This window comes from Oryza sativa, chromosome 2, assembly GCF_034140825.1.
Source record: "Oryza sativa Japonica Group chromosome 2, ASM3414082v1".
NCBI classification, from domain to species: Eukaryota; Viridiplantae; Streptophyta; class Magnoliopsida; order Poales; family Poaceae; genus Oryza; species Oryza sativa.
The window spans coordinates 17,970,519-17,981,080 of NC_089036.1; the positions used below are offsets into that span (position 1 = coordinate 17,970,519).

The following is a 10,562-nucleotide window of genomic DNA, read 5'->3' on the forward strand; positions in this document are numbered from 1 at the left end:
TTAGGTTAATTTATTTGTTACCTTAGTATCTTCCATCACTTTTCTAATAGCATGGAGGTATATGATTTCTTTTTCTCCAACCATGGTCATTAAAATCGCGACCTGAATCCGAATCCGAGGTTGTAGTTAGGATTAGAAACATAGAATCGTAATTCTACTTATATAAAATTATAAAAACAAGCACCTTAATCAGGATTATAAAGTCGTATAATAGATACAAGATTTTGATAACCTTATCTTCAACTCCTCCTTAGAGCCCATTGATGCTCGTTCTTTTATGTGAGTAGGTTTTTTCACCAAACTAATGAGTAGATAAACCTACTTTGTACTAAACCATCCATGAGTCTTTTTTTTAAGAAAACAATAGAACACCTGTCTTAAAATATTTCCCTTTTACAGAAAACCATGCTTATGACCTCATGGAACCTAGGATTAGGAAGCCTGACTTAGAGGAGACGAGGTAGCAAGTTAAATGGTAGGCAAAGTTGATGAGATGAACGGAGGTGCAGAGTGAAGACATTACATGGTGACATGGTGTCCAATCATTCATCCGCTGGGCTTTGCTTAGATCCCAAAATTCCTAGTATCTACCTTGGCACCTGCCAAAGAGATCTCATTTAGACAGTAGTAATTCATAAAACAAAAGCTATGATCGGAATTACTACCTTGGCACCTTCAAATCAGACCTCGAACCAGTATCTTCTAATCGACCATTTCATTTAGATAGCTTGCACCCTCCAAACAGAGAACCAATATCTTCTAATCAACTCGATAGACTGTCAACGACTGCATATTTACTTGGTTCGCTACCAGTCCTCCAGCAAAATTGCAATCGAGGGAATAGCAGTGCCAACAAGACCAAAGCGCACAGGGTAAATTCCTCGAAAATTAAATAAACCAGTATCAAACTAGTATCAATAAGAGTGTCCTTCGCCTCAAGACATCACAAGAACAAGACAAAATCTCTCCTAATTACTACTTTACCAGCTACTCTAGAGTCTAAACTATCAATTATTTCAGCAGTTCGTAGTAACTATAAAATCAAATTTTCAGCAGTTCGTAGTAACTATAAAATCAAATGGACACAACAAATGAATGCTCCAAACTTAAACGGGACAAAATTAACACAAAAAGAAAAAAAATAACACATCAGCTGATCATCAAAGACCAAGCTAAGACTACATGTGAATAGGTGTATATTCTACAATTAGCAACCAATTTAACCCCTTTTGCCGCCTTCAAAAATAGAACCTCATAATTTGTAAATTGGGCTTGACAATTCCAGCATGCAATCAATTGATGAAGCCTATGTTGAATCTGGACATTCCAAGGACCATGGAATGATAATACTAGAGACACAAGCTACTTCGCCCCTCATTTTGCAGGGGCACCAGGGCCTGCTGATGTACGGCCACCACGACCACCGTCAACCCTCTGGTAGCCAACATCAGGTCCACGCGCAGAGCCACCTCTGCCACCACCTCTGCCACCATAATCAGATCTGTAACTGAAATCACCCCTTCCGTAGCTCCTTCCTCCACTATAATTGCCACGGCCTCTCATCCCGTCAGCTCTGAAGTTGTTATTACCTCTTCCTGGTGCAAACCTTCCTCCTCTGCTGGATCCTGAGGCAACGTATCAGTAAGATGAGAACTTGGAACAAGTTGAGCTCATATATAGTGGAAATAATTCTTCAGGTGCCAACATTCTAACTACCATTATATGAGGTTTGCTAGACAGCTAGATATAGAGTGTTGAGATCCCTCAAAAATGACTTTGCAGTCCATTTGAAGAACTCACAAAATGTGCAGTCACGCTTCTCATGACAACATAAATTAGCCCATCCAACATGTCCTATGATTAAGAAGACATTCCAATGATAATTTCCAACTATGATGACTTTCTCCTTTTTCTATTTATTCATTTTATTTTCTTTTTCTTTCAATTACTACTGCAGACCATTATTCCATTACTACTGGTGTTTAGACTAGTCAGACATTTAAGTATGCTCCAATGCTACACTTACAATAACTCGAAAAAAGAAATAAACATGTAGTGTTCTGTTACACTGACCTCGTGAACCAGGTGTTCTCTTCTCCTCGACAAAACATTGGCGTCCACCAATCATTACAGGAGAAGCCTGTGTGAAGTTAAAAACAATTAGAATTTGATGCATGTATATAATACTCAGTGACCAAGTAAAAAAAGGTAAACCACATCAAAGTCACCACACAATGATACTGGCAACAGAGCATGACTGCACATAACAAGTGATATCCTTTGTTGAAGGGTTAAGGAAACTTGAAAGCAAATCATGGAAGCAATTGAATTGATATGATTAGCTCAACCTGAACAATACAAACTCAGAGTAGGATCCAGACAACATCGGGAACTGAGAACAAAATTACAGAATTCACAACAAATAATTCTGATCCATTGGGTGGAATGCAGTGGAAACATTATGTAACGTAGAGCAATATCTACGAAGCTAACAATGACAATAACTATAATGTTGGGATTGACAATACACCAAAACTTTGGTTCAGCTCTCCAAAAATGGAATTCATTTGCCACAACACATGAAAACATTTTTTTTAAAAAAAATGCTCACCAGTTCTTTGGAAAGAGAAGATCCCACACATCCCTAATTACACCTGGATTATTAATCTAGTAAAGAAATATGAAAAAAACTCCAATAAAAATATAAATTAAGGGTTCCAAATAAATGATTTTAAGTTAAAAATAACTGTTATCCCACAAATCACAATTAACCATTCATTAGCCAAAATAAGCAATTTTATCTCCTTAATTGGATATTCAGAATAATTCCAGCAATTTCTCAAAAAGTTAGCAGATGGGATTCTAAAATAGTTTTAGCCACAGCAATATTTTCCAGTTGTTCCCAAGGTTCCAAAAGCTGGCCAGAAACTGGTCCAGAACCAGGGGGTGATTGGTTACTGGCTGGATGGCTGTGATTCAAACTCATACATAAAATTTTAAATTTAGAAATTTTCTGGCCAGCACTTGAACTTTTGTCTGGTATATACAGTACAGATTTCACCAGGGACCGATAATTCCAGACAAAGCAGTATTTGGAACCTTGGTTACAATGGGAGCAACAGATGGAGAGTTTTTTTACATGTGTATGTGAAAGGTAGCCATTTCACACGCACTCTCCTACCTGCTGAGTTAATATTATGTTTAATACTTAAACAGCCCAATGTGTTGTAGTGATAGCCAGACCTATAGTTTCTCAGGGAAAGATCCAATATTTTACGTTGTCATGCAGGCATATACAAAAATTTGCCCATATCTAAGCTCTTCAATGACCAGTGCTTCATGGTTCAGACCAGTTGTGGAACAAAAAAAAAAGAATGGTTTTTTTCAGAACAGCGTAAAGATAAATGGTGTCCACTCAACAACAAAAAAACAAGTTACTCAAAATTAGAGAAGATATGATATGTAATGCAGTCATCACCAGATAATGTCAAGCAACAAGAGCTGTTGGTAGCTAAAGAAAAGCACGCAGTGATAATGAACTAACAATGCTCACAGTATTGGATCAAAATTAGTGTGTGATGAACAAATTGATACTATCACCAAACAACCTGACAAAATGGAATGATCAAAACTAAGAAAGACTACCTCTATAGCACTTTGGACTGCAGTAGCTTCCTCGAATTCAACAAAGCCATAACAGAACCCTTGAATCTGCATTTACATTGGAAAATATTGACAACACTTTCAGAGACAGAATAACATAGATAGTTTTCCAAAGTCCAGAGGAAGGGGAAAAAAACAAGTACCTTATGGCTTCTGACTTGAATCCCATCAGGTTTTATGGTGCCAAACTTCTTGAACTCATCCTCCAGTTGTGTCGTAGTGGCATTTAATGGTAGACTCCTCACGTATATCGCATGTGCATCAACTTCAAAATAAAGACCAAAGTTCAGAGAAGCTAACAGAATTGACATATCTAGAGTATTGATCAAAGCATAGGATTGTAGAAAATACCTTCTGGCTCATGCGTATTGCTGCTCTCAGCATTAGAACTAAAAGGAGTAGCATCTGCAACTGGAGCAGGAGCCGGAGGGGCAGGAGATTGCTTCTCGGGTTTGGGAGGTGCAGGTCTAGCAGCAGGTGCAGGCCTAGTAGCAGGAATAGGGGCTGGCACTGGAGCTTCTTTCATGACTTTGACCTGCAGCACAGGAAAAAATACGATACCATTAACAAAGAATGCAGAACAAAAATTTGATTTGAGCAATGGTTCAATCCAATCACCTGCTACCAAACAAGATGACAACCATCATGGCCAACAGTAAAAAGCTACTCAAATTATTTGAAAGCTGTCACTAATATTTATTTGAAGCACTACACTTAAAAAAGCACAATAATTTTTCAACTTTAGCACTGCCTCTTCCTGGTCAACCATCAATAGATTAATGCTCCCAGATTGTGCGACATCAAGACAAAACATTATAATGCACAAAATCAGTCTAGATCTAGTGTATGGATGACATCACATAAAAACTTGTCAATAAGAAGCACCTCATAAGACTACAGAATATTTAGTGCAGTGGTACGCTAAGCTACTACTCCCTCCGGGTTGATAATACTTGTCGTTTTGGACAAGGGCACGGTCTTCAAAAAACAACTTTGACAATTATTTTTCATTATAATATGTATAAAATTGTTAGCAAATATATGATCTTATTAAAGTACTTTTTAAGACTAATCTATACATGTAGTCACCATATTTGAAAGATAAATATTTTAAAAATGATTCATAATCAAATATTCTAAAGTTTGACTTCACCCTTGTCCAAAACGACAAGTATTATCAGCCCGGAGGGAGTAAAAGTTTGTGCATAACTACACATTTGGAGTGGAGTAGCTTACAGAGTAGCAGTGTGCATTTCACAATTGCAAATCATATGGAATAAAACAGTTAAAACACCATTCATGATTAGATATAAATTTATAAGCAAAATACAGCTCGAAATTTGAGAAAGTTGCTTTTGTGAAACCTACAATTGAGGCATATGACTTCTTTGGCGCCTCCTCGTGTGACACCGGAGCATCTGCAGGAGCTACAACGGGCACCACATTATTTGGGACTTCATTAATCACCTCAGGAACTGATTGTTCCTCTTCCACAGCCCCACCCTCCACCTCCTCCAGAGGCGGATTATAAACCTCCTCCTCCTCCTCAGGAGGCACCGCCACATTCTCCACAACATCCGGCTCCTCGTGCGGCATAGCATCTACAAAACGGGGGAAAACAAATCGATATCACAATCTAATTCCCCCAAAAAGCTATATAGAGTTTAAGGGTTTCACCAAACACACCATAGTCAGGAGCAGCAGGCTGCAGAGGAGCAGTAGCTGTACCATTAGCCAGGGGTGGAGCCACGGCATCTGCCTCGGGCTGCACCTCCGCAGCAGCAGCAGCAGCAGGGGTAGGGCCGTCCCCGACGTAGCGGAACATGTCGTTGAGCACAAAGTAGCCCTTCTCCTGCGGCGCCAGGAAGAAGGACTGGGAGAATTCACGGCACACGCCGTCGCGGACGGTGAGGTGGCCGGTGACAAGCACGGTGACGCCGCCGCCGAGCGACTCCTGCGAATCCACCGTCTTGATCTCCGCCCGCGACATGTCCATGGCCATGATCTTCTCGTTGATCGCCTGCGGAACCACACCAAAAACCCCCCCATCTTCGTGTCACCATCCCAACCAGAAAATTAAAAAAAAATCGTCAGAAATGGAGGCCTCCGCCTCGCGGCGGCGCCAGATCTGGAGGCGGCGGGGGCTGACCTCCATGGTGGTGACGGAGACCATGTCGCCGTAGCGGTCGGCGGGCGGGCGGCCGAGGCGGCTGGCGTCCTGGTAGAACCGGTACACCAGATCCGGCGACTGGTGCAGGATCTGGTAGTACTGCTGCACGAACGCGTTGCCCACCTGCAGAGAGAGCACCCAGTCCCCCCCGCCATTGCAGATCAGCACGGAACCACGGCGAGAAAAACCCCCCTCCAAATCTCGCAACCACAGAGAGACAGGGGACCGAAGCAGCTTACCACTTGCGCGGAGGGCGACGGGGAAGCCTGCGGCGCGGCCATGGGGGGAGTAGGAGGAGGAGGAGAGGCGCGCGCTGGGCTAGGGTTTAGGGCCGCGGCGGCTCACCCAGTGAGTTGGTGGCGGTGGCGGCGGCGCCCTGGGGTCTTGTGGCGGAACAGTAGAGAGGAGAGGGTGTGTTGTGTTGTGAGTGAGGGGGGTTATACGTACGGCTCCGGATCTGGAGCCCCGCGGCCGCGGCGCGACGCGGCACTATGCGGTGCGGTGTGGCGGATTGATTCGCCCCTCGCCCTCGAGCTTGAATTCTGGCTGGCTCCACCACCACCAGGGCACGGCACACACCACGCACGCGTACGCTGCGCTGCGATGCGACGCGAACGGGGACGGCCGCCAGCTGCTCTCCGCGGAATTTTTGGCCTTGGAGCCCCGTTTTGAGCGGCGTTTTGGGCCTTCGAGCCCCGTTGAGTCGGAAGGTTCAGTACGCGGAATAAGTCCACCGGAGATCCCTCAAACTTAACAGCGAGATTTTTTTTCGACGTCCCTTAACCGCAAAACCAGAAATCTTCACTCTTAAACTGTACAAAACCGTCCAATTTAGATCCCATTACAGTATAGATGCCTGGTTTCGCTGACGTGACGTTCGAGTCAGCAAAATAAAATAAATAAACATGTGGAGCCCACATGTAAGTGAGACAAAATGATGTGGGCCCCATATCTCATCTTTCTTTTATTTTTCTCTTCACTTCTCTCCTCTCCTTTCCTTGCTTCTCTCGAGCAGGCGCGGCGGCCGGCGCATCAAGCACGCGCGGAAGAAGGGGGAGAGAAGGCAGACAACGCGATGGCGCCGGCGGGAGAGGGGCAGGCGCGGCGGACGGCGCAGCGAGACCGCGGGGGAGAAAGGGGAGAGGAGATGGAAGGCGATGGCGCCGGCGGGAGAGGGGCAGGCGCGGCGGATGGCACAGCGAGCCCACGGCGGAGAAGGGAGAGATGAGGCGGACGGTGATGGCGCCGGCAAGAGAGGGGTAGGCGCGGCGGATGGCGCAGCGAGCCCGCAGGGGAAGAAGGAGGAGAGGAGGCGGACGACGCAATGGTGCCGGCAGGAGAGGGGGAGAAAGGAGGCCGCGCCCGCGCCGCCTGCCTCTCCCGCCATCACGAGCTGTCGCGCCTGCGCCGCCCGCCTCTCCGGCCGTCGCGTCGACCGCCTCTCCACCCCTCTCCCGCCGGCGCCATCGCGTCGGCCGCCTCCTCTCCCCCTCTCCCGCCGTCATGAGCGGTAGCGCCTTTCTCCCCATCTCCCGCCGGAGCGAGCGGTAGCGCCGGGCGCCGGCCGCCTCTCTCCCCCTCTCCGCGCCGCCTGGCGGATGGGACAGCGCACTCGCTCCGTGCCGCCCGCCTCTCTCGTCGTCAGGAGTGGTCGCGCCGGCCGCCTCTCTCCCCCTCTCTGCGCTGCCCACGCCGCCCAGCAGATGGGTCGGCGTGCCCGCTCCATGCCCACGCTACCCGCCTCTCTCGCCGTCGCGTGCGGTTGCGCTGGCCGCTTCTCTCCCCCCGTCCTGCCGGTGCCGTCGCGTGGCCGTCTCTCTCCCCTTGCCCGCTCCACTGTCGCACCAGCTCAAGAGAAGTGAGGGAAGGAGAAAAGATAAGAGAAGGAAAAGAAAGAGGAGATATGGGGCCCACATCATTTCCTCTCACTTACATGTGGGCCCCACATTATTATTATTATTATTATTATTATTATTATTATTATTATTATTATTATTATTATTATTATTTGCTTACTAGGGTGCCACGTCAGTGAAACCAGGCATCTCTACTGCCATGGGACCTGAATTGGATGGTTTTGTATAGTTTAGGGATGAAGATTTCTGGTTTTACGGTTAAGGGACGTCAAAAAATCTCGCTGTTAAGTTGAGGGACCTCCAGTGAACTTATTCCTTAGTACACCGTATGTGGACGCCGTAAGCTCCGGCTTTTCTGTTTCCTTCGGTAGGTTAAAGTATCTCAACTTGGTAGGATACTTATGGTGAAATCAATTTACCCAGATTTAAGTCTTAGACATAACGTTTTTTATTTACAGCTAATTCTAAAATAATAGGTGATGTACCCATAGTCAGCTCATAAGGTGTGCTTGTCAACGTGTGTGCCTTCAAAAGGCTACTATGTTTCTAAAAAAAATGTTCATTTTTCACCTATCCCGCATACACCAATACAAAATCAAAAAGACTCGAATACCCTACTTTATTAAATCCCTACCCTACTTTATTAAATCCCAAGATAATTATTCCTCATATTATCTATCCCAAATACAATTATTTTCTACTTTTATAAATCTCAATGCAATGATTACAAAAATGAACTTATTATGGGACAAGTGAAAGGTGTGCATGTGTTCACAAGGCTACTGTGTTTCTTAAGAAAAAGTTTATTTTTCACATATCATACCAATACAAAATCAAAATGACTTGAATACCCCTATTTTATTAAATCTCAAGATAATTATTCCTCATTTTATCTACTCTCATATAGTTATTTTCTATTTTTACAAATTTTAATGTAATGATTATAAAAAATGAACTTATTACGGGACAAGTGATAGGTGTGCTGTGTTCACAAGACTACAGTATATGATGGGAAAATTAACCCTTCTAGATGATGAGAGGAGTATATATAGTTTTATATATTAAATAGTGTTAAAAAAACTTTAAGAGTAAATTTCATAAAGCTACATATACTTTGACAAAAACTATATATTTAAGGTATTTTAACACAAAAATATATATTAGCGTCAAATTTAAAACTACAGATTTAAAATGAAGTATCACAAAACTATATATTAAGTAGCAAATTTTATCACAAAACTACAAGGTTGGTGCCAATTTAATCACAAAACTAGAACGTTTATAACCTCAACATAATGGTGGTGTTAGGGATTTGAACTCTAAGATCATTGTTCTGTGATAACTTCAATATTAAATTGAGTAGATTGCACTTTGAGTCACATATTTTTACCAAAGTTTTATTTTGGATCACTCTTACTGTGTTCTTTTTTTACTTTGGACTAAGTATTATGGCCAAATTGCACTTTGGATCGAGTGGCCCACATGTAACTGACACATGGACAATAGAGATTGTTATAGTCTCATCGATATATGAGCCAACCGGTCCAAAGTGATACATTTGGCAAAAAAACCTAGCCTATTTTTTTTAAAAAAAACAAAGGGTGGTCAAAAGTGAAACTTTGGTAAGAATTTGTGGCCCAACACGCAATTTACTCTATTAAATATGTAGTTTTATGGCATTAGCCTTTTATGATAAAATTAGCCCTAATGTGCTGCTTTGTAACACAATACCTTAAATAGTTTTGCAATAATTTGGTTAAAATATCTATAGTTTTGTGAAATTTACACAAACTATAAAAATAAGGAATAAGTTCATTTTAGTCCCTTAACTTGACAGCAAGTTCGATTTTCATCCTTCAACAGAAATACCATATACACCGAGTCCCTCAATTGTCAAAACTGATGCAATGTAGGTCCCATGATAGTATAGCGGGTGGTTTTGTTTGACGTGACATCCAAATCAATAGTACCGAGTCAGTGTGGGCCCATCAAGACCTCTTCACCTATCTCTCTCTTCCTCCCCTGTTCCCATCTCACCAGGCGGTGAGCGGTGAGGAGAAGGCCAGCGGCGAGTGGTTAGGAGAATGGCAACTGGTAGGAGAAGCTAGCTCGAAGGAGGAAGGACACTGACAGTGACCATCGACGAAGACCTTCCCCGCCCACGGACTCTAATGATGGCGGTGGCGAGGTGGACAAAAAGGAAGGTGAGAATCGGGATGACGAGGTGAGGGGAAGATGACGAGAACAACATGTCACTGGCATCATCGTCGGGACACAACCGACACAGAGGTGGAGGCGGCGAGGAGGAACCGCGGTGGGCTCCGAGCGTGGCTCGCGAGGTTGGTTCCACACTTGTGCGCCTGGTCGCTCACTGCCACTGCTCTCCCCACTGCACACTCTCTCGTCGGGCGATTTAAGGACCAGGTCACTGTCAGTCGTGAAATTTATGATGGCGTGCCACCCCAACGAGTATGGGGTCAAGCGGGATGGTGAAGGACGGCTGCCACAACAGCAACTAGTTTGGTGTTTTGATCTCTCTCCTCCTCTTGCCATGGCATCTTCCGTCGCGGTGGTGGTGGGCTTGGAGTACTGTAACACCCTGAAAATTTCGATTCTAAAATACGAAATTAAAAATTCGGAATAATCAAAAATCTTTTTAAAACCTTTTTGCATGCTAGGATTTATTATGCATTTGTGTGTATTTAGGTTGTGTGCCAAAGATCTCGATTAAATCTTATCTCTTAAAGGGACGCCCTCAGTCCAACGTCCTTTCCTTCCCTTGTCTTCACGGTCTGATTTATTAAGTGCTTCGGTACTAAACAAATCACAGACCTGAATATATAACCCGAAAACCTTCCCTTATGTCACAACAC

At 44.0% G+C, this 10,562-nt stretch overlaps 1 protein-coding gene across 2 annotated transcripts; it reads right to left on the reverse strand.

Moving 5' to 3' along the window:
* Positions 1 to 993: 993 nt before the first annotated feature.
* On the reverse strand, positions 994 to 6,246 carry LOC4329411 (nuclear transport factor 2). Of its 2 annotated transcripts, none has more exons than XM_015770759.3 (9): positions 6,073 to 6,246; positions 5,813 to 5,956; positions 5,392 to 5,683; positions 5,032 to 5,264; positions 4,015 to 4,198; positions 3,807 to 3,928; positions 3,646 to 3,711; positions 2,074 to 2,140; positions 994 to 1,625 (listed from the first exon to the last, which is right to left on the reverse strand). In XM_015770759.3, exons 1-9 carry the CDS (start codon positions 6,112 to 6,114, stop codon positions 1,375 to 1,377), a joined length of 1,401 nt encoding a protein of 466 aa, XP_015626245.1. In that variant the 5' UTR covers positions 6,115 to 6,246; the 3' UTR covers positions 994 to 1,374. The 2 variants fall into 2 exon arrangements, with proteins under 2 accessions (XP_015626245.1, XP_015626244.1); XM_015770758.3 differs by having other exon boundaries at positions 5,350 to 5,683.
* Between the last annotated feature and the right edge of the window lie 4,316 nt (positions 6,247 to 10,562).

What these genes read in the sequence shown, in the direction of transcription:
- LOC4329411 (XM_015770758.3), bottom strand. Translation starts at nt 6,114, where the DNA reads ATGGCCGCGCCGCAGGCTTCCCCGTCGCCCTCCGCGCAAGTG. An exon ending in TCTCCGTCACCACCATGGAG is followed by an intron (nt 5,684 to 5,812) that starts GTCAGCCCCCGC and finishes GTGGTTCCGCAG; the next exon opens with GCGATCAACGAGAAGATCAT. An exon ending in TTCAAGTCAGAAGCCATAAG is followed by an intron (nt 3,712 to 3,806) that starts GTACTTGTTTTT and finishes ATGTAAATGCAG; the next exon opens with ATTCAAGGGTTCTGTTATGG.